The sequence below is a fragment of the Staurois parvus genome, unplaced genomic scaffold, assembly GCF_062004578.1.
Source record: "Staurois parvus isolate SC_StPar_1 unplaced genomic scaffold, SC_StPar_1.0 ptg000151l, whole genome shotgun sequence".
Classification (NCBI taxonomy): Eukaryota; Metazoa; Chordata; class Amphibia; order Anura; family Ranidae; genus Staurois; species Staurois parvus.
Window position 1 is genome coordinate 11101155 of NW_028317947.1, and position 23769 is coordinate 11124923.

General features: G+C 39.6%; 1 protein-coding gene across 1 annotated transcript; it reads right to left on the minus strand.

Moving 5' to 3' along the window:
• Positions 1-685: 685 nt before the first annotated feature.
• LOC149464461 (keratin, type I cytoskeletal 19-like) lies at positions 686-21914 on the minus strand. The gene is made up of 8 exons (XM_089674725.1): positions 21423-21914; positions 15248-15330; positions 13722-13878; positions 12217-12378; positions 9582-9710; positions 5740-5960; positions 2995-3026; positions 686-1717 (listed from the first exon to the last, which is right to left on the minus strand). The coding sequence occupies exons 1-8, from the start codon at positions 21897-21899 to the stop codon at positions 1635-1637; spliced, it is 1344 nt and encodes a 447-aa protein (XP_089530851.1). The 5' UTR covers positions 21900-21914; the 3' UTR covers positions 686-1634.
• Positions 21915-23769: the final 1855 nt, after the last annotated feature.

Sequence of the window (23769 nt, forward strand, 5' to 3'; positions counted from 1 at the left end):
CAGCTAACTAAGCCATAAAATGCACAGCCGAGGGATGAAAAGTCAAATAGCTTAATTTCTGTTTAGTCTTTGTACATTAATTGGTCCAAATTTCTTTTTTAATAAAAAATCCAAAAAGAGTGTTAGACCAATGAGCTGAGTCCAAAAACTTTTAATATTGATGTTTATTCAGCAACTTATTATAGAGCATCCAACCAATTTTGGGGGTTCAAAGATATCCCTCTTCTTCAGGGCTACAACACAGATACAGAATTGATGCACAAATGGTTGTAAAAACATATATTTTTACATATATTTGAAATACTACAATTTTGGCCATATTCAATATGTTTCAAAATATATTTCAATAAATAAATAATATATATATATATTTTTTTTTTCATATATTTTGTAATATATATAAAAACACATTTCAACATGCAGTATATATATATATATATATATATATATATATATATATATATATAAATATATATATATATATATATATATATAAATATATATATATATATATATATATATATATATAATTTTTTTTATTTTTTTTTAATTTTAAATATTTTTCATATATTTTGTAATATATAAAAACACATTTCAACATGCAGTATATATATATATATATATATATATATTGAAATATATTGAATACAGCTAAAATTGTAGTATTTCAAATATGAGTAAAAAAATATATTTTTCTTCCATGTGAGCTAGATCTAATTAAACCCCTACACATAAAAGTAATAAATATTTCAGTCAGACATTAACCTAACATTTATTGGATTGTGGATATTACAGCAAAATGACAGAGTCTGTGAAAAGGCCCTCTTGACCCACTGATATTCACCTTTTCAACAACCCCACAAAGTCCTTCCTCCAAAATATTTAGTTTTCACTGGTCTCAGAGCCTCGAGGAATTGGTAACAACATCCCCTCCTTTATGTGACAATGCTGGGGTGTAATGATTGGTCGCTAGACCTGGGCACTGTTACATGGAAGGAGGTCACATGTTTCCCATATTGGGGTATTGGCGAGGGATTTCTGAAGAGGTGAGTATCAGTGGATCAGGGGACACTTTTCACCATATTTTAGCCATAAAAGGACAAAGTGACTGTATCTCATTTATATTGTAAAGCGCTGAGCAAATTGTTGGCGCTATATAAATCCTGTATAATAATAAATAATAATAATATCCTAAACTTTTGGAGATTTCAACTTATTTTTGTTTGTGATGAGAATTGCTGAAGTTTCCTACAGACTATAAATAATGACGTGACCGATGTATAAGCTACAATGACATAATCATCACCTTTGCCCTTCCATCCCCTAGTTTATTCATGTTTTTAATGCCTCAGCCTCACCCTTACATCAAAGTTTATTGATTACAAGGTACAATTTGACATTTAATAGGGACTTATGAAGAAAGGCTTCTTAGCTTCAATAAAATTGACCTCACTGTGTAAATTATGATGAAACAAACTCTTACATCTTAGGAGAATGATGCATGGAGCAAGCTAAATCAGTCATGAGACGAGTGACTCTAGTATCCTAGTGGTCTACAAAACCATGATTGTCATCATGCAGTAAGCAGAAGGTGCTTTAAATAAATAAAAAACTCTGGGCCACCACAATAATTTCTAAGAGCTTTCTTTTGGTGACACAATTTTCCTGCTCTCAACTTCTTCTGTAATCGAGACGACTCTGACGAGTTTGGAACGCCCTAAGAAAGATAAGAAAAAAATATTTGTATTTATTTATTGTTGAATCCAATTTCTCCATATTTGGGCAAAATCACATATCCTGTAAAACTCATGTTTTAAAAATAGGGAGTAAATTGTTAAAATTGAGAGAACATGGTGGCATGCATATGACACATAATACAACCCAAGCTTTAAGGCAAACTCCAGCCAAAACTTTTTTTGTTTTCCTAGAGCATGGGTCTGCAAACTGGCCAAATCTGGCCTGCTGCTAAATTTTATGTGGCCCTCTGATGTAAGAAAGGACCCAGATGTAAGAGTGCTCTGAAGGAGACTCTTATGTAAGGTGGGGAATCTCATGTAAGGGAAATTCTGAAATAAGGAGGGCCTTTGATGGGCTCAAGTATTTAGAATTTATTTTCTTTTATTATAGTTGTTTCTGTTGTTCAATGCTGATTTTTTTTTAAAAAAAGTGCCAATTTGATTTTTTTACTTTATTTAAATTTAATTTGTACATGTATAAAACTATTTCTTTTTCAGCCTGCAAATATTTGTAAAATATTCAATGTGCCCTTGTACTGAAAAGTTTGGAGACCAGGGGCGGACTGACCATTTGGAAACTCGGGCACTGCCCGAGGGCCCGGGGTCAGTAGGGGGCCCCATGAGATGCCCCTGATACCTTTTTCATAGGCTTTTTGAGTTTGGAAAAGGACACGGGCCCCATGATCCCCTTTTGCCCGGGGGCCCCATGAGTTGTCGGTCCGCCCCTGTTGGAGACTCCTGGCCTAGAGTGTGGTAAGATTAAAAACTGTTGGATTTTCTTTGTTGTCTTCACCCCATATGAGAAATTTCTAAATCCTTTCTTGTACAGGAGGCAGTTGACAGCCAGAACAAAAAAAGAGGGGAAATCTCCCAATAGGAAATACAGGCAGTAATTTAAATCTGTAATGAGTTAATCTAGGATTGGAGCACCATGCTGTGATATTAAAATCCAAATACAAATGTATTAAATTGTTAAAACCATACACAAAGCCACCAAGTTTCAAGGGCTAAGCCTTATTCATCATGGCTTTAAAAATAACAAAAAGTATGCATTTATAAATATATATGTAAAAAAAAAAATTTTTAACCATGGCTACACAGGCTGCAGTATCGATAAATACTATGGGGAATAAAAGAGAGAGGGTAGCAGTATCCATTCTCTCTTATAAATTGGCCCTTCAACATCATTTAGTTAGGGTTCAATATATCTTGCATAATATCTTATAGTTAACTGTTATATACACGTCTTATCACTGACCTTCTGAGAAATGTGGAATAAGTCTTGGAACACTGAAAAAAAAGAAGGAATCTAGGGTTTTAAAAACATTTAAAAAAAAGCAGCTAGCATACATATGTAAAAGAAGACTATGGACAGATATGTACTTCACAAAGTATATTTTTGCTCTATTGGCACCAGTCAACATATTATAATATACAAAGGTACATAGTTAGTCAGGTTGAAAAAAGACACAAGCCAATGTTCAACCAATAAAGAAAATAAATATACAGAATAAATAAATACATGGAAAACCACCGTTGACAGGTTCCTAGATTTCCCAGAAGGCAATCAGATCTTGCCTTTCTATTAATAATAATAATAATAATTATTATTATCAACTATTATTATTGAAAGGATTATATGGAATATAACTGAATGCATTTTGTACACACTAATACAAGATGCTAGTTTAACATACATATATATGAAATTTGTACACACTAACAAAACTGCCTATGGCAGCTTCATGTAGAAATGAGTGTTTTTGCAAACTTTACAAAAAAAAGAGATAAGCTTTACTCTCATTTCTGAAAAGTTGTAACCATAGCTTGGGAGTTGGGTCAGATTACAGCCATGGTCTGGGCGTTGGGTTAGATTACAGCCATGGTCTGGGCGTTGGGTTAGATTACAGCCATGGTCTGGGCGTTGGGTCAGATTACAGCCATGGTCTGGGCGTTGGGTTAGATTACAGCCATGGTCTGGGCGTTGGGTCAGGTTACAGCCATGGTCTGGGCGTTGGGTTAGATTACAGCCATGGTCTGGGCGTTGGGTCAGATTACAGCCATGGTCTGGGCGTTGGGTCAGATTACAGCCATGGTCTTGGCGTTGGGTCAGATTACAGCCATGGTCTTGGCGTTGGGTCAGATTACAGCCATGGTCTGGGCGTTGGGTCAGATTACAGCCATGGTCTGGGCGTTGGGTCAGATTACAGCCATGGTCTGGGCGTTAGACCAGATATGGCGTGACAGATAAGGCAGAAGAGTGAAAATGCAAACCTCATACAAATAATTGTTGAGTTAAGGTACAAAAAATGTACATGTATTTGATTGGATGGTCTGAGGGTGTGTTTGCCCAAAGACTACAGTATAAAAACCCTGATGTTATGCCAATAAAACTGAAGTGTTTGCAATCGCAACTGAGGTGACTTGAGTGCATTCACTTTCCGAGATCTCATAGCTGTGTCCAGGTGTGACCGTTGGTATCTTGAGGGGGCCCCCAAGGAACAGCAAAAGACCACCTACCTACTTGCAATTATTATTATTATTATTACTTATAATGTAAAGTAGAGGTAAAGCCAAAACTTTTTTTTTTCATTTTGGCTAAGTAAGGGAAGGTTATAACCCCTATCAATTATTTTTGGCATTCTGCGTCCCATTGTGGAGATTTCCCTTAGTTTTCTCTCCAATAGCCAAAACAGGAAGTGAGGGTAAACCCCTCTAAAGTGAGGGAACCCCTGGTTCTTCCCAGGGTTACCAGAACTAGTGTTCCTGTTGAAAAATTTCTCTTCTGTTCCTGTTTAGGGGACAACCCAAAATCTGGGATTTTATTTTTCTTTGATTTTCATTGATAAACAGGAGAAAAAGAGAGGGGAGATCTCCATAATGGGGATGTAGGCAGCAATAAAAACCTGACAGGGGTTCATATCCCTCCATTCAAAACTGAAACAGTCTTTCCTTAGGTATACTTTAATATACAGTTACATGCATTTAGGAATGCATCCATCTCTTTTATAAAACAATCTACTGAGCTGTCCAGAACTAGTTCTTGAGGGAGCCTATTCTACATTTTCACAGTGAAGAAACCTTTCCGTATGGGGAGGTTAAATCTATTCTCCTTCAAACATAAAGAGTGCTTTTTGATGAATAAAGAGTGAAAAACTCTACCTCAAGGTAACTGTATGGACCACCCATGTATTTATACATGTTGATCATATCCCCCTTTAGGCTGCATTCACACTTGAACATTTTTTAGCTTGAAGCTCGAAGCTCAAAGCACCAAAATAGCTCAAACTTAAAGCGGAGTGTTTTTAAAGTGTTACTAAACCCCGGATCCTGCATTCACTATATCTGTTCTCCCACAGTACACAGAACACGGAAATGCAATTATTTAAGTAAATATAAACTGCTAAATACCTTTTCTCATCAGTAGTTAGAGCAATCTTGTGACTTCTATCAGTGTCCAGCAGAGCACTGGTTAAAGCTTGTAGGAGGAGTTATCATTCTGCTCTAGGAGGATGCAGAACCCCTGACCTCTGTCTGCACAGTGCTGTTTGGCCCTGTTCTGATCACATGCACTTTCCCAAGAAAAAAAAACCCTCTCATTACACACCAAACTAAGCACGTAAAGAGTGTCTATACACGATATGTCTTATCAGGAGATAAGAGGGGGGCACTGGAAGAAGGGGAGGATCAGAGAAGTCAGGATCAAACAGCCTTTTTACACAATGCAGAGGACTAACCCCGTAGGTTCCACAGTGAGTATAACAAGCATGCTTTACTGCTCCTAGATTGTAAGCTCCAAGGAGCAGGGCCCTCCTATCCCTCTTGTATTGAACTGTATTGTTGCTGTATTGTCTCACGTTATATTGTAAAGCGCTGAGCAAACTGTTGGCGCTATATAAATCCTGTATAATAATAATATACAGACTGATTTTATTGTTGTGGATTTAGTAAAACTTTAAGTTTCATGCACAATTTTTGAAATGTTACTCTATTTGTGACTTACTGAATATCTTGCTTCTCTAGCAGGAGTTGGTAGGTAGCTATTTCTCTCTCCAAATGTGTGGTGACATGCATTAGGGCCTTATAGTCGTCATTCTGGTACTCTTGTTTGTTCCGAACCTGAGACAGGTTGCCTTCCACTTGATTGATTAGCTCCTGTAGCTGTGAGAGCTGGGAACTGTAGCTGGCCTTCTTTTCAGTTAACGTGCTTTCTAGGGCCATTTTCTGTGGTCAAGAAAACAATCTGTTAGTCTGAAAATTTGCATTGTTGCATCTATTGCTTGTCTTTCTATATTTACTGAGTACATGTTCGGGATGAGCTCCTGGGTCTGTCTGAAAACAGGTTAGGGCCAAACATTGCTTGTTCAGGCCCAGGGGCGGACTGACAACGTATGGGGCCCCCGGGCAATAGGGGATCATGGGGCCCGTGTGTCCTTGCCCAAACTCAAAAAAGCCTATGAAAAAGGTACCAGGGGCATCTCATGGGGCCCCCTACTGACCCCGGGTCTTCGGGCAGTGCCCAAGTTTCCAAATGGTCAGTCCACCCCTGCTTGATACACTACAATCTAGTCGGAAATTCACTTTTTAGCACACCATCAAATTTCTTGAGCCCAAGGATCAGCCTACTATACTATAATAATTTTGCTCAATTTTATTTTTGGAAAAAAAGTTTAAAACCTCATCTTTCATGCCTAATTATATTATTTTTTATTTATTTTTTTTATGTATTTTTATTTGAAATTATTTTATACAATAATATTTTATAAAGAAGCATCCATTATCTAGTGTTTGCATTATGTGCTTTTTATGCTGATCCCTTTTGGGCTGTTTCGTACTGTCCTCATGCACACGGGACGTTTTTACGACGGCTGTTTTTGGCTTTTGAGGTTTTTTTCTACAGCCAGTAGACCCCCCAGCATGTTATCCTATGTGTCCATGCACACCTAGACTGTAATCAACAGTTTTTTGGCTGGGACATTTTTTGGCTGGAAAAAACCCCCAGAACTAGTGGGTTTCTAGATGAGTTTTTTAGCTGGAAAAATGCTCTAATGCTGAAAAACACTGAAAACTTGTTAAAATGCAGCAAACCGGCATTTTGGATTTTTTTTGACAAAAACAAATTTTTTGGAGGGTAAAAAAGAGTTCAAAAACGCAAACGCGGCTAAACACTAATGTAAAAAAGCTAAAAAAGCAGAAAAACTCACGTTTTTAAAGTTGTATGATCTAGCAACAGGGAGGGGGTGTGTCTTTTCACATATTCAGCTCTGGGAATGATGTGAATAAAGCCAAACAGCAGGGAAATAATTTACCCTCTTACACATTACACATATGTACAGTGGCAAAGAGGGTGGGCTTTTATGTCCACACGCTGCAAATATGCATACAGGAGTGCTAAGAGCGCATCAGTATGTGTTCCACCCAGGGGCGGACTGACAACTCATGGGGCCCCCGGGCAATATGGGATCATGGAGCCCCTGTGTCCTTGCCCAAACTCAAAAAAGCCTATGAAAAAGGTACCAGGGGCATCTCATGGGGCCCCCTACTGACCCCGGGCCCTCAGGCAGCGCCCGAGTTTCCAAATGGTCAGTCCACCCCTGGTCCCAGCACAGTGACTGAGCTGTCAAAGACAGCTCTCAACCCTAATGATTGGAAGTTGACAGGACCGACTGCCGATCACATGACCACTGTGAAAGCTAACCTCAGTCATCACATGAATGGCAAATTCTTCCCAACCCACCCTCAGGCACACAGGCCTCTTAAAGAGATGCCGGAGCTAGGTTGGAAGGAGTAAAATTTTATTTTTGGAAAAAAAGTTTAAAACCTCATCTTTCATGCCTAATTATATTAGTTTTAATTTATTTTTTAAGGTATTTTTATTTTAAATTAATTTATACAATAATATTTTATATAGGAGCATCCATTATCCTGTGTTTGCATTAGATGCTTTTTATGCTGATCCCTTTTGGGCTGTTTCCTACTAAGTCCTCATGCACACTGGATGTTTTTACAGGGGCTGTTTTTGGCTTTTGACGTCTTTTTCTACAGCTAGTAAACCCCCAGCATGTTATCCCATGTGTCCATACACACATAGACTGCAATCAACGTTTTTTGGCTGGGACGTTTTTTGGCTGGAAAACAAAACAGGACTAGTGGGTTTCTAGAGTTTTTTTAGCTGTAAAAATGCTCTAACGCTGAAAAATGCAGTAAAATACGGTAAAACGTCACAAACCGACATTTTTGGATGTTTTTTTGACCAAAAAAAATTTTGTTTGGTAAAAAAAAAACTCTAAAAAACGCTAAAAACACAAACGTGCGAAAATGCTGCTAAACGAGGCAAAACGCTGCTAAGCACTAATGTAAAAATGCTAAAAAAAGTTGAAAACTCACATTTTTAACGTGACTTTACACAGCTAATGTTACCAGCATTATTAAAAAGCGCAAAAGTGAACAAGTGCAATAAAGTTGCAGTAAGCCAACTCTATATCGCCACCTGCTGGCTGCACATGATAAATGAAAACTGTTCATAGGGAAAATCTCAGGACTAAAAAGTAAATTGGACATCAAACATTTTTAATCCTTAGTACTGTTCATGACATATAAAATAGAACACATGTACAAAAACTCTAAGGGGTTTACTTACTAAAGCTGAAGAGTGCAAAATCAGGTTCACATCTGCATAGAAACCAATCAGCTTCTAACCTTGTTCAACCACCCCAGGTTCACACCTAAGCGTTTTCCGCAGCGTTTTGCAGAAACGCACTACAGTCCATTTAACATGATTTCCTGTTCAAATCTCCACATTTTCACCCGGAGTGTTTTTTGGAAAGGGTCAGGGACTTTTTTAAACGCAAAAAGTTGCGTTTTTGTTTCTATAGACTCCAATGGAAAAACGCTGCAGAAAAGCATTTTTGACGTGTTTTTGATGCATTTTAAATCTGCCTAGCAACAAGAAAAAAAGCAAAACACATCAAAAACGAGGCAAAAAGGCCTCACATACGCATGTGCAAAAATGCAAAACGCACTACAGAAACGGATCAAGCGCAAACTGCGTAGGTGTGAACCTAACCTTAAGCTTTGGCAATAAAACCTGGAACCTCAAAAAATACTGCCTCGTACCAGACTTATGTGACCCCACAATTAAGTGGCGGTCAAATTTTGGGGTCACATAAGTCTGGTAAGAGGCAGTATTTTTTGAGGTGCTGGTGAATGTAAGCTCCCAGGATCAGGCCCTCCTATCCCTCTTGTATTGAACTGTATTGTTGCTGTATTGTCTCCCGTTATATTGTAAAGCGCTGAGCAAACTGTTGGTGCTATATAAATCCTGTATAATAATAATAATGGTGGATCCCCAAGAAGTTTTTTTTATTTTTTTTTATTTCTTTTAAATTTCTTTGTAAACATATTTTTTTGAATTATCTGAACTTTTATTTGTCACTAAAGACTTTACGTTTAATTTAAATTTTTTTTTTTGCACATTATTGGACATTATAATTATTATTTTTTTATTTATATATTACTTTTTTGTGTCTAGTTGTGCTTTTGAATTTGTAGCACTTTACTTTTTTTGTTTTTTAAGCTCCATGTAGTGATACCTGTGATGCTGTGCTGGCTGCTTCTTTTTTATACTTTGTGGTATTAAATCATATATAGCACGGAAGTTTCAAATTGTTAATAAAACCTGGAAGCTGATTGGTTTCTATGCAAAGGTGAGCCTAATTTTGCACTTTCCAGCTTTAGTAAATAAACCCCTATGTATTTTCTTTCGATCCATATTTTTTCTATCTCAATTTTCTATCTTCTCAAATAAGTCCCACCATTGATTAGTAGGTGAAGTGTATTTTGTACCATGCTCAACTGGCTCTGTAGATCTATATCCAAGGTATGAACGGTCCTCTTTGATTCTATGATATCACTCTGATAAGTAGGGAGCTGTTCCAAAGCTTTAGATTCAACATCAAGTTTCAGTTCTTCACTCTGAAAAACATAAACAGCCCTCATTTACTGCGATTCGTCATGTAATTTATTCAAGCCTTTCAGTATATTTACTTACTACTGATTGTAACAATTGCCTACTTGCATGAAGACGTGAAAAAGCAACAAATAGCCTGAAACTCAATTGCCTTTTTTTTAAATTGCCTTGCAGTTTCTTAAATACATGTAGCGCTACCCCATTAGGAGTCAATAGAGTTTTGGGTCACCTATAGTCCTGCACAGCCAGGCAACACTCATTTCCTTCCAGCCTTGCACTTCAGAGACAGTAACGAGTCCTTGAACTTGTTTTTTTTTTTTGGATATTATTAGGGGATGATAACTTGGATGGGGATGAGGGATACATAGGATGCCCAAGGAATTGTAAAACTGAGGACCACTTCCTGGAACTATGTACAAATGTTAAGAAGGGGTTCTCTTCTTTGGAGAGCTATCCAGCCTCGCCTGATGTACCACCTCAGACCCCAGATGAAATCTCCTCTTCACCTAGCTGCCTGAGGGAATCCCTGGGCAAGAGGACCCAGAAGCTGCCACTTTAAGGTCTACAGTCCCAGATGGGGGGTAGTCAGGTTTCCCACCAGAATGTCCTCTTCCCGTATCTGGCCCAGGGAGTGTGGGATTACTCACTCAGTCCTCTCCTACAAGCTTGTGGGTTGGTGGCTGCCTTCAGGCCTTATGCTGGGCTGGCTCCTTCCCTGCTTTTCAGGCTGTCCTCTCTCAGGGGATGATGAGGCTGAGAGATCCTCCCATCCAGCTCTTCTGCCTGTAGGTAGTAGGCCCCTCACCTGAATCCCCTCTCAGGCTCCACACTTCATCCAGCTCACTCCATTTTCTACCAAACTCTCCCCATGACAAGCCTCCTACTTGGGGATTGATCAGAATCCCTTAAGAGTGCAGACCAGCTCCTCCTCACTCCCACCCACTGAGTTCTAGAGACTTCTTCAAGTCTCAAGGGCAGGGGGAGGTATTAGCGAACTGATCTGCAGAACCTCTCAGCCCTGACCCATGTTGACCCCGGCTGCTACTCAGCCTCCTAATTAAATAATTTGCTAGCTCCCCCTGGCTAACGAGCAAGGTGCTACATAAAAAAAGCAGGATTAACTGCTATACTCACCTTTTCTCTGGCACTGTCCCAGGCAGATTCTATGGTTTAGCACTGACACCCATATTCATTCAGCCAATTTCCCATGAGATATATATACACACCCCTTGGGGAGAGGCATCATGACAGCACCTTACACTCATAGTATAATGCTGTAGAAAACTGCTTTTTGCATCATTAAAGAGAAGCATGACTTTTTTTAAAAAATCATACTTACCTAGATGGATGCAGCATCGATCTGATGCTGCATCTGTCCCCCGCTGGCTCTAAGGGTGAGAAATGAGCAATCAAACACTGATGATCGCTCAGGTCTCCCTGCTGCTCTGAGCAGAGAGCCGTGATTGACAGTCACCACTGTCTGCTCTGCCTCCTCCCCCAGTGCTCACTGAAGCTCTGGGCTATGGACAGGGGAGGACTGACTACTCATGGGGCCCCCGGGCAATAGGGGATCATGGGGCCCCTGTGTCCTTGCCCAAACTCAAAAAAGCCTATGAAAAAGCTACCAGGGAAATCTCATGGGGCCCCCTACTGACCCAGGGCCCTCGGGCAGCGCACAAGTTTCCAAATGGTCAGTCCGCCCCTGGCTATGGAGGGAGGTGGGAGCGGCTGGTTCAGGCTCTCAGCATCCCACTGGGAGGCTGAGCCAGGTGCTGGTCCAGGCTCTTGGGTGGATCCATATGATCAAAATCCTAGCCTGCTGTCAGCTGACAACTCAGAGCCGGTGCAGGCTGGGGAAAGAAACGGGTCACAGGTGTGCAGTTCTTCTGAAAACAGGTCACAGGAGTGTAGTCTTTGAAGAACTAACAATCTCTAGACAATATAATAGGTGAAATAGGACCCTGTGCAACACAAGACCACCTAGAGGACATCTAAATTAGGGCAAGCAGCATAAAAATAATAACAAATGCATGAACAGAGGAGGCCTCCAGGGCAGGAGGAGAGGTAAACTGCGGGGTGGCAAGTGGAAGAAGGCATTGGACTTTAAACCTGAGCTCTAGGCATATGTAGAAAAAACACCATTTAACCACATGTTTGTCATTTTCGGACCATCCGCTGTAAATTCTAGAGATGGTTGTACGTGAAAAACACAGTAGATCAGCAGTTTTTGAAATAGGCCGGCCCGTCTGGCACCAACAACCATGCCACATTCAAAGTCACTTAAATCCACTTTCTTCCCCATTCTGATACTTGGTTTGAACATCAGCACATCATCTTCACCACTTTTACATGCCTAAATGCATTGAGTTGGTGCCATGTGATTGGCTGATTAGCAATTTGTATTACCAAGCAATTGAACATCTAATAAAGTGGCCGGTGAGTGTATTTTTCTCTTGAGGCCATTTCAGTTTACAGCTCAATACTTCTATAAAATATGAATGACACACTTACCTTTGCCAGGAACCATTTTTCTGCCTCTGCTTTGTTACTTTCCATCAGGTCTTCATACTGGTCTCGAATTTCAGCCAGAATTTTACTGAGATCCGCAGTTTGCGGGGCATCAACTTCCACAGTGACCCTGGCACCCAGCTGGGTATAGAGGCTGTTCACTCTCTGTTCAGATATAAATAGGAAGAATTACATGAATGTATACATTTTGGTGAAATGCTGGGATTGTTCAGTTCAAAAACTATGATATACAGGGTGCCATACCCCTAGCAACTGCCTTTTATTAGTTGCAATCAACAAAATACAATAGCAAAATGGTTGCTAAGGGTTACTATACTTACAGATTGCCTTTTAACACCAAATAACTCAAAGATTAGTCTCAGTGAATCTACCTAGCAGGGAAAGCACTAGCAATAAAAACCTGACAGGGGTTCTAATGCTTTCTTACTCTAGCCAAAGGTAAAAAGAAACAAATGTTTGCCAATATATACACTATGAACCATTGTAAAAGATTAGAGGGAAAAAAGAAACATAAAAAAGTGGTGGACAGCTCAAAGATAGTGTGAAGGGAATAATCCAAAGCATTAACTACTACTAACTAGAAACCAGTGTTTAAGGTTAAGTTCACCTTTTAAAAAAAGATAATAAATGTTCATCTTTTAGAAGGTAAAAAAATGAGCATTTATTATTTTTTTTAATAGGAGCCTGTAAAGCATTGCACCCGCTATCAGTACATCACGGTTGCAATGTATGGCTCCTTCAGACTATCATTGTAAGCTGTCTGCTTGGACCTCATACAGGCAGAATGTTACACACTGACGGGAACCACCAATGAACTACCTAAAGCGCTCACCAGCACTCTGGTAGTTAATTGAAAACTACAAACCGGCAGCTGTAAATCTTGATGGTAGTTGTAGCTTTCCAATTCACAGAAATCTGGAGAGGATCCCCGGCTTGCTGTCACTAGAGGTGGTGGATTAAAGAGCTGCTGCAGGGGTGGGAACATGTTGCATGGTGCACCCTAAAAATGGGTGGAACATGTAATATATTCCCAAAGATGAAGCTATGCTTTAAAAATATTTCCTCATTTACTCTATCTGATGGCACAGCTTGAGTGAGCTACTAAGTAAGGAAAACACTAACTGCAGAAACCACAAGGGATGCACAGTAAGTACCAATGGGCTACATGTTGGGTCTCAGGCTATATAGTAGGGCTAAATGCCCTCAGCTAATACTGGAATCTTCTACTCTTCCAACCAGTCTATCCCCCACAGTTATTACCTTTTGTACCACTAGCCCCTCCCTCCTAGATTGTAAGCTCCAAGGAGCAGGGCCCTCAAATCCCTCTTGTATTGAACTGTATTGTTGCTGTATTGTCTCCCGTTATATTGTATAGCGCTGAGCAAACTGTTGGCGCTATATAAATCCTGTATAATAATTATAATAATATATAATTATGATATTGCTATATAGTATTTCCCAAACACTATTACTCTTCAATACAGTACATCTTCATTGGCCTTCTTCTGTTGAAGCATGTCCTCCTGGAGATGATGATGGTCAGTGTCCAGATATTCGACTTCTTCCTTGATTTTTTCAAGCTCATCGCGCAAGTCCTTCAAATCTAGCTCAATGTCAGTCCTTAGTTTGTACTCAATCTCATACCTAGAAAACAATTAAGGGCTGAAATATATTAAAAAGCTACAGGTTATCAAAAAGTGTTCATATTTTATAGACGGATAATACACTAGGGTTGGTTTACTTGAAGGCAAATAGACTGTGCACTTTGGAAAGTGCAGTTTCACTCTGCAAGAGCAGTTGCTCCAGAGCTTAGTAAATGAGCAAAAGCTCTGAAGACTTCCAACATTTAATCATTTGCAAGCAAAAATGCTGTTCTTTTTATTTTCCTTGCACGTGATTGGGTAGTCTTTGCTAAGTGAATCTTTACCTCATTTACTAAGCTCTGGAGCAACTGTTTTGTCATTAGTAAATCAACCCCAATGTATGAGCAAATGTATGTGGACAACCCTCAGAATTATAGATTACTGGTGCACAAAGCCAGGTCCAGGAAGACATAATTTGATGCATTTTACATGACTATGAAGACCTTTAAATGAACTGGAACACTGAATAAGAGCTAGGTCTTGTCATCCAACATTAGTCCCTGACTTCACAAATTATCTTTTGGCTTAATTTAAATGCATTTCCTGGAAACCCTTCCCAGAAGAGTGGAGTCTGTTATAACTGCCAAGGAAGGGGTGGGCGGTATACTTGTAATAGTGTCCATGGTTTTGGAATGGGAGGTTGAACACACTTATATACTATAGGTGTGATTTATGGGTCTCCACAAACTTTTGGCTATGTTGTGTATGAGGCTCTGGTAAAGCAGTCAGAAACATAACTGGAACAATAGTTGCCTTCATTTTCATTTATAATTACCAGAGATAAGCTGAACGTGCCTGGATTTGGTTTGAGGCAGGTTTTACAAGATATTACTAAAGTTCAGGTCTTGAATCCGTACCCCATTGAAGTCAATGCTAGTTGAATGTTAAAAAAAAAACATTTATGGCCATTTCTTAGGCTAATAGGCAAAGGATATTTAAACAAATGGCATGGGGAGCAAGCACTGAGGTGAAGGCCTGAACAGGGGTGGACTGACCATTTGGAAACTCGAGAACTGCCCTGATGCCCGGGGTCAGTAGGGGGCCCCATGAGATCCCCCTGGTACCTTTTGCATAGGCTTTTTTGAGTTTGGGCAAGGACACAGGGGCCCCATGACCCCCTGTTTCCTGGGGGCCCCATAAGTTGTCAGTCCGCCCCTGGGCCTGAACAAGTAATGTTTGGCCCTAACCTGTTTTCAGACAGACCCAGGAGCTCATCCCAAACAAGTACTCCGTAAATATAGAAAGACTGTTTAGACAAGAGCACATAATAATATGATTGAAGTGTGATGAAGTTCATCTAAAATATTACACATTCCCTTTAAGGGGGTCACCATTAAATTTAGTAATTTCTTCAAGGATAGAAAACTCACTTATTTTGAAAATCATCTGCAGCCAAGCGAGTATTGTCAATCTGCCTAATAAGCCTCGTGTTCTCCATGGTGTATCGGAAAACCTAAACATAAAATTATTTTTATTCCTATAGTAATCACAAGTGATTTTACATTTATTTGAAAAAGTCTTTTATACATTGAAAAGAAAGTAGGCGTTGGGCATGGGCCCCAATCACCGTTCCACACAGAGTATATCAGCTGAGGATCTAGCTAGTAGAGGATAGCAACCATCATTTTGTCAATAAACATAAGCTTGAGTTATTTTACAACCAAAGCATATTTAACTCTTATGATAATTTCCTAAAAAAAATGTTCAATTTCAATGGAAAAAGCTCTAACTGTTGAAAGCCTTATTTCCTCTAAATCACTACCATGTTTCATTGTGTTGTTATATCAACACCCTAAACAGCCCCTTTTACATCTATTTTAGATAAAAATCATACTTAGAGTGGTATTTTAGCAGTAGTAGTGATAAAATATCCTTGGTATTTAGAGAAAGCACTAAGAGATGGTGATGGTTTGATATCAGGAGAAGAAGTAAAGCAATTTTGTGCATTGAACGCTGTTCTCACATTTCTTTAAAGGGCAACTTTCATTTTCAACAAACACCCTTCATAGCCCTCTAATCTTATGTAAAATCGAGTCTCCATTCTCAAGCCTGAGGCTTATTTGCCTCCTTCCCCTGCAAGGAGTGTTTCTACCTGTCAGGAATGGGCTTGCCAATAACGGTGGGACTCACCTGCCTTGTGGGCTGCAGTACCAGGGCTGGCCAGCGGGTGCTCTCAGCAATCAGAGACTCACCCCTGCAGTCAGCCAAAACACCTGAAGCTGATTGCAGGGGTTGTATTTAAGGAATGGCCAGACTCACAGTCAGGGCCTTGGTGTGTGTTTTTCCATGGGCCCCTGTATCTTGTAACCTGCATTCCTGTTCCTGTTTCTGCCTGACTTGTTGCCGACCCTGCCTGATCCTGATCCTGACCTCTGCTGACTTCTCCTGTTTGATCCCTGGCTTATGACCCTGACCATTCTCTCCGCCTGCTCCTCCTGTACCTACCTGCCCGATAGTTATTGACCCGGCCTGCCTGACTACGTTGTGCTCTATATGTGTATGTACCTGTGTATCTATATCAGTTTAGGTTTGGGTTTGTTTCACCTTGTTGTATGTATTTGTGTTAGGTTGGGGTTTGGTGCACTGCGTTTATATTTGTATTGTTAGTCTCAATAAATTATATTATTTACTATATCTGAAGCCTACGTTTCCCTGTGTCAGTCCACACACTTCTGGTCACACCCGTATCCCTGACAGTACCTTTCCACTGATATTACACCTTATCCAGACCACCTAAAGGCACAAAACAAAATTGTATAAGCCTGCTCTGTATATAGTAGTATTTTACCTCTATTAGTGCTACTGCAATACTCTTTTAGGGCTTGGGGTGCATGGGGGTTGTTAATAGAGTGAACATGTCCTTTATCTCCCAACACCCAAATAATAAAAAATACAAAGATCCACAAAACCCTCTTTCCATTTCCAATAGAAACTACAAAGATCTTAACATCCTTAGGAATTATCATGTCTAAATTATGCAATTTTTTAGGTAGAAAACAGTAATAATAATTCATAAAGAAAGCCTGAACTGAGAGAATTACAGGGGCTGCCATTTATGACTTCTTTCTAGTAAGTATGCTAGTTACCTGGCTGTAACTTCTTTCTGTATTTTCAGCCTCTGATCTGTAATGAGCATGCAGATTACAAAGTCAGCAATAAGCCAAAATTCATGATTTGTTCCAGGTCATTGCCTCAAAGTATAGAAGTCAATAGGTCAACCAGGCAGCCAGGCAACTAGCATTTTCAAATTCCATATTTTACCTAAAGATGTTTTCTTAATCTTTGTCTGGACAGTCACCCAGCCAGGACCTTGTGACCCCAAGTTTAGATTGTCTCACATCTCAAGGAACAGCTGCTCTTGCTGCCTATAGTAATCATTAAGCATTTTCTTTAATGTCTCCTTTACGGTATGGAGAATGAATGGATGAAATGTGGTAATTAATATATTTTAGAGTTCCTTTAAACACTTTTACTCAAGAGGACGTGTTTTATGAACCTGACCTGAGAGTGTACCTAAGCCTTGTGTAATAAATACATTAACCACAATAGATCTAAATCCTAATTGAATGACATTTGGTTGTGTAAAGCAGTGGTCTTCAACCAATGGACCATTGAAAGACCTCAGCCTTTCTCCGATTGGACCAAGCCCTGAACGCAAGTCTTGGCTGCTCTGAAGCTACTCTACCTGCTTCCTGGGCTCTGAACAGACATCATCAATTTAACCTTCAAAGAAACCAAGAAGAGGATGATAACAGTTAAGCGCTGATATTCCCCAAGAACAAGGTAAGATAGGACGAGGAGCCTCTCTGCAGCAGCAGAACATAGTCCAAGCAACCCATTAGTACTCCCTGTGCTCCATCACTGCTCCCTTACTGTGCCTTTATTAATGACTGACAGCAGGGGTTGTAAGATTTGTGGCAGCTCATAGGGAAGGTTAATGGTGAAAGTTGACCTTGTGTGCAGATGCAGATTGATTGCAGATTCAAAGGCCCTTTGTTATGTGTTGTTTTTTTTTTTTTGCATTACCTGTTATGTGGTATACAGCTCTCTTGTTTTAATAACATCAGTAACACGCAAGGATCCTGCCAAGTTTTATATTGCACTGTCATCATTATTATGTGTGTGATCAAAATCATGGCAGTCTTGACTTAGGTTTAATGCCCTCTCACTGTGTATGACCAGCTTAAAGTGTCTCTTGTACCAGCCATGTTGCATAACCCTCAAGAATTCCCACCATGAAATGGAATCTCCTTTGAATACCTCTTGCACCTAAGTGCTACATTGCATAACCCCTCAGGAATTCCTACCAGGTAATGGATTCCCCTTTGGAGCGCCTCTTACACCTAAGTGCCACATTGCATAACCCCACAGGAATTCCCAGCAGGTGCTGGATTCTGCAGCTGTCATCATGCTTCACTACCATTGCTTAGATCAGTGGTTCTCCACTGGGCTCAGTCAAACCAAATACACACAGTGATGTCACCTAGCTGTCTGTTTACATTACCACAGACCAAGAATCTTTCATTTAGCAATGGCAATATATTATGTACACATTGGCAGCAGTTGGTTCATGTTGATTGATGAGGATTACGTCGTTGGAAGTCGTGATTGACATTGAAGAGGCCCTTATTCTTAAAACATTGGGACAAGGTACTTTGCCAAGGGAGGACTTCCCTTTGAAAAGTACTCCCCCCCACTTCCGCAGTGTTGAAAGGCACGTGGCCATGGCCTGATCTCGTATAGGAAGGGGAGGAGGGTGCACACTGACTACCACTTATTTTATGGTCACCCAGGCTGTATTCCTGGATAATTGTCTGGTTACAGTAATAAGGGAAACCCCACACTGTTTTTTCCCTTTTTTCTAATTTTCATTACAACATTCAAACTGAAAGGAATAAAATTGAATTGATGCTGCTGTATGTAATCCAAGCTAAGTGTAAAAGTAAAAAAATTAATTCCACAGCCAAATATTCTCTGCCAGTTTACACTGTCACTAAGGCTGTCCTTGAAAATTGTTCTGTAAGACCATGTGCAGCTTAAAGACATCCCTCAATCAACTTATTTGGTTTGATTATTTTTGAATGTTGCTTTCAAAGATGCATGCAAAGACCCTATTCATGCTCATGTCATTTTTTTTTTACAATAGCTGACCTATTAGTCTTGAAAATGTCCAGCATTTGGTATCAAGATTCATCTCTCATATACTTCAGTGGAGCAGTGGATAATTATACAATTATCTGGAGATTTTTGGTTTAGATTTACCAAAAACCATATAATAGAAGGACAAACCTTAACAACACTTTCAGTTGTATCCAATTAGGCAGGCCCTTGCACTACACAGTTGAAGGTAAATCTAAAGGAAATTGGGCAGAAAATTGGAAGATAATTGTATAATGTATGGCCAGCCTAAGTTCAGGTTTTGTGGACTTCATACTAGGTTTGAAGAACCTCCTGTGAACCAGACCTCCGTTGCTGTTCCACAGCTGTGATCAATTTGTAGTCAGCTTGTTCCTCCAGTGCTGGCTCTAATACAGATCCGTGAAATTAATGTTTTCTCTGAGTTTATCCAAGTTTTATTCTGTGTGGAGCTTTGATGTAGGGGGGAGTGGTTTTGTCCTGAAAACACATTGGCTGTTTTCATATGACTTTTTTTTATTAACAATTAAAATGATCTTGGACTCTTTTATCTGATTTTGGTTTGCCTTTCTTTTCTGTATTTCTAGGGTGTGAACCAAACCCAGCAGATTCATTCATGCATTCTGGGGAGCTACTCTTTTATGGTGGCAACAATTCTTTCAAAGAATTAAGGAGCTATTAGCTTTCAGGGGCCATGATTCCTCTGACACCAATGATTTGAGGAGCTATTTTCTCTTGGGGGCCACAAACCCACTGACACCAATAGATTTTTGAGCTATTGTTAGTATTTGTTGGGGCACTGAAAGTTTTGGAAAAATTTACCAAGGTTGAGAACCACTGGTCTAAAGCAATGTTTACTGCAACTCCCTCCTCACTGGCCTGCCTTGCCACAGGCTATCCCTGCTTCAGTCGATCCTGAATATGGCAGCCAGACTCATCCACCTTACCAATCGCTCCGATTCCACCTCGCCCCTCTGCCAATCCCTCCACTGGCTTCCAATTGCCCAACAGATCAAATTCAAAATCCTAACACTGACGTACAAAGCTGTCCATCAAACTGCCCCAAACTACATCATCGACCTAATATCTAAATACCACCCAACACGCACTCTCCGCTCCTCACAAGACCTCCTTCTCTCTAGTTCCCTGGTCTCCTCATCCCATGCCCGCCTCCAGGACTTCTCTAGGGTGTCACCCATCCTCTGGATCTCCCTACCCCAATCCATCAGACTATCACCTACTCTCCTCTCCTTTAGGCGCACCCTGAAAACCCACCTCTTCAGGGAAGCCTACCCCACCCCCTGCTAATTGCTGACCTCCTCCACTCTTCCTACCACTCCATCTCCCACAGCCATTTCCTCCTGTACCACTATCCCCTCCCTCCTAGATTGTAAGCTCAAAAGAGCAGGGCCCTCAAACCCCTCGTGTATCACATTGTATTGTTATCGTACTGTTGCATGTTCGGTCTCCCATTGTAATGTACAGCACTGAGCGAACTGTTGGGGCTTTATAAATACTGTATAATAATAATAATAATGATAATGTTTATCATAAAATAGACTTTTAATTTTTCATCATGTTTCTCAGTGCTGTTGATAGTTTACAACCTTTTTCAGACACTTCCTATCTATGTGCACTCACTCTAGCCTCAGCTGCACATCTTTACTATGGACCGGCTTCCTGACTACAGGGGTCCATGCTCTCACAATGTGTGTAAACACTACCACTTGAAGTCTTCACCAGTGGTGCATGTGGCAAAGCAAGACCACAACCTGAAGTCAGTTGTCGCTTTTAACAAGACGTGCCTGAGCAAGGGACTTTCATGTCAGGATTGCGAGGTATTTTTTTTTTTAACAAGATCTGCTGATTTAAAGAGATTGCTATTTTTAAAGACCAGGAACACTGAAAATGAGATGAAAATGTAAAAAAGAAATAATTGGCAATTGTTTATGATACACAGGGTTTTAGCATACTAAATGTTATCAAACTAGTGTTTGCATCCACTTTAAGGTTTTCATAACAGTACGAGAAGAAAAAAGTCTACAATAAAAAAAATGAAAAATTTCCTTTACCATATACAATCACAATAATGACAAATTTGAAGCAATGTCTAGGGTGATACAGTCCTATTGTTTGTAGATGAGGGTAATTACTGTGTATTTATACTGTAAACTTATTCTTAAAAACCAGTTGCACTATATGGGGACAGTTCTGAGCTATCTCTTGTCTTAATGCATCCAAAATAGATAAATCTCATTTAACTAGGAACCTTAAGTGGCCTTTCTCCCATTAGGAGCCAATAATTCACACTGTAGAGGTTTTGTACACTTGTATAAATTACAAATCTAAATCTTTAGAAAGAAAAATCTGGAAACATCTGAAAGTGTCTAAAACGTTTTTAAAAATTACCTTTCTTTGAAGATCTTCCATTTCTGCAAAATAGTGACTGAAATCAGGCAATACTTGAGGATGATTCTTGTCATACCACTCCCGAATCTTTTTCTCTAGTTGGGTATTTTCTTCTTCCAATGAACGTACCTTCTCTAAGTATGTTGCAAGACGGTCATTTAGAATCCTCATGGTATCCTTCTCATTAGTAGTGAGCAAAGTATGTTTTCTGGATTCTCTGTTCCGTGTGATATCTTTGCCAAAATTACTATGTGTAAGTCCAAAGTTAGATGCATGGTTGAATGAATGATGTTTGGTGATGGTGGGACTTCCACTTGTCTTGGCCTGGAAACTAATAGGCCTCCAGGTAACAGCATTGTTATCTTTACGAAACCCTCTGAGACTTAGCGATGTTATTTGGCTAAAGATGTTACTTCCTCTATGTTTTCCAGTTTGGAGCAGGTTACTGTTGTCGCTCATTGTGTCAGTGTAGTGCATATTATATCTGGAAGGTTTCACAGTACAAAGAGTGTATTTACAAATTTAAGACCTCTTTTAAGAAGCATGGCAAAGGGCGTTGTGAACTACGCGTCCTCTTCTTTACAGGCTATATAATATAATAATTTCCCTTCCTCATCCAGTCAGAGGATTTGTCAGACAATGTAAAAAAAGCATCTAAGAACACGGGGGTGGCTACTTAGCCTGTAGACATTTACAAGATTTAGATGTAAGTTACATTAAGAGATGAATATTGAGCAATGCTTTGACACACCTAGCTAAGCAAAAAAAAAATCATTTTTAAAGGTAGCTGAATCTGCTAACACACCTGTAATAATTTCCTTAATTGATTAACTATTTTTAACGTGTAGAATATAGATATCTAAATTGTGGTGATTCAGAATGAGAGGGCACTAAGCAATATATTTAGATTAAAATTGTCCAAATCAAATATGCTTAGTGAAATGTCATAGTAGAGCATCTCATATAGTATTGTCATAAGTAAATGTGTATTAATGCCCTTCATTTTCTTTCCTGTTTCTTTTCTTATTATTGTGAGTTTTTATATCATGTATAAAGCCTTATTTATTGATCCATATATACTTTTTTTTAAATATATATTGTAAATTTCTATTAAAGGCCAAAGCCCATTTTTTCAAAACAAAGTTACAACAACACTTTAGGTGTGAACGTTGCAGTAAAAGAAATCCACAATCAATATAAAAGAGAACAGAAATAAAAGAAATGTGAACATAATTAGACAGCATGGTAAACTGTATAATACAAACCACAAAACGACATAAACCTGCACATTGTTGGGTTACATTAGTTGTCAAATGCTTGGTAAGTAAAGAGGTGTCTGAGCTATATAAGGGGGGGGGGGGAGGGGGAGAGGAAGGAAGTCTACCAAAGGGAGAGTGATCCCATGGTTCCCAAACAGATCAAAATTGACCCAAGTAGTCATCCACTTGAGCTGTAAGATATTCCATTTCTCTGATTTCAGAGATCGCTCTTAAAAGATGATTTAGTGTGGGGATATCAAGTGATTTACAGAATCTTTGTATCACCCATCTAGCAGCCGTCAGAATATGTATTCCCAACCTCTTAGATTGCTTAGAGATACCCCTAAAGGGTAGTCCCAAAAGATAGTGTAGGGGGTCTAGGTGAAGGGTAACATTGAGTACTTGCTCTAAGACCATTTTAACCGTAGCCCAATAGCCCATAATCTGTTGACAGAACAAAAAGTTGTGTGCCAAGGTGCCTACTTCTCCCATGCACCTCCAGCAACTGTCAGACAGATTCGGGTTATTCACACTACAGGGATCTTGTACCAATGCATCAATATTTTATATACATTTTCTGTATACACAACAAAACAAGATGTCCTAGTAACTGAGTCCCAAATCATCTGCCAACATTTCAGAGAGATTGGGCATTGAAGTTCGTCTTCCCATCTCTTCATATAGCAGTGAGGATTATCAACAAGAGAACCCCCTACGCTATCTTTTGGGACTACCCTTTAGGGGTATGTCTAAGCAAGGAGTAGTTTATATAAAGAGGTAATAAGATGTGGTTGGGACGGACCTTTAGCTGCTATCCTCTCAAAATCTGTGGGGTGGTCTAGTGTTAGAGAAGAATTCAAGGTATGGAAAAAAATGACGGAACTGCAAATAGGTATATCTGGCTGATACAGGTAATGTGGATTTCTACGCCCAAATCTCCTCAAATGACCAAATCATGCATGAAACTGGATTGATCAGATGATGGAGTTGAAATATCCCATTAATTGCCCAAGAGCTCATCTGTGGATAAGACAGACTATCTGGAAGCTCCGGATTATACAAAACATTCAACAATGGAGAGCATGTGG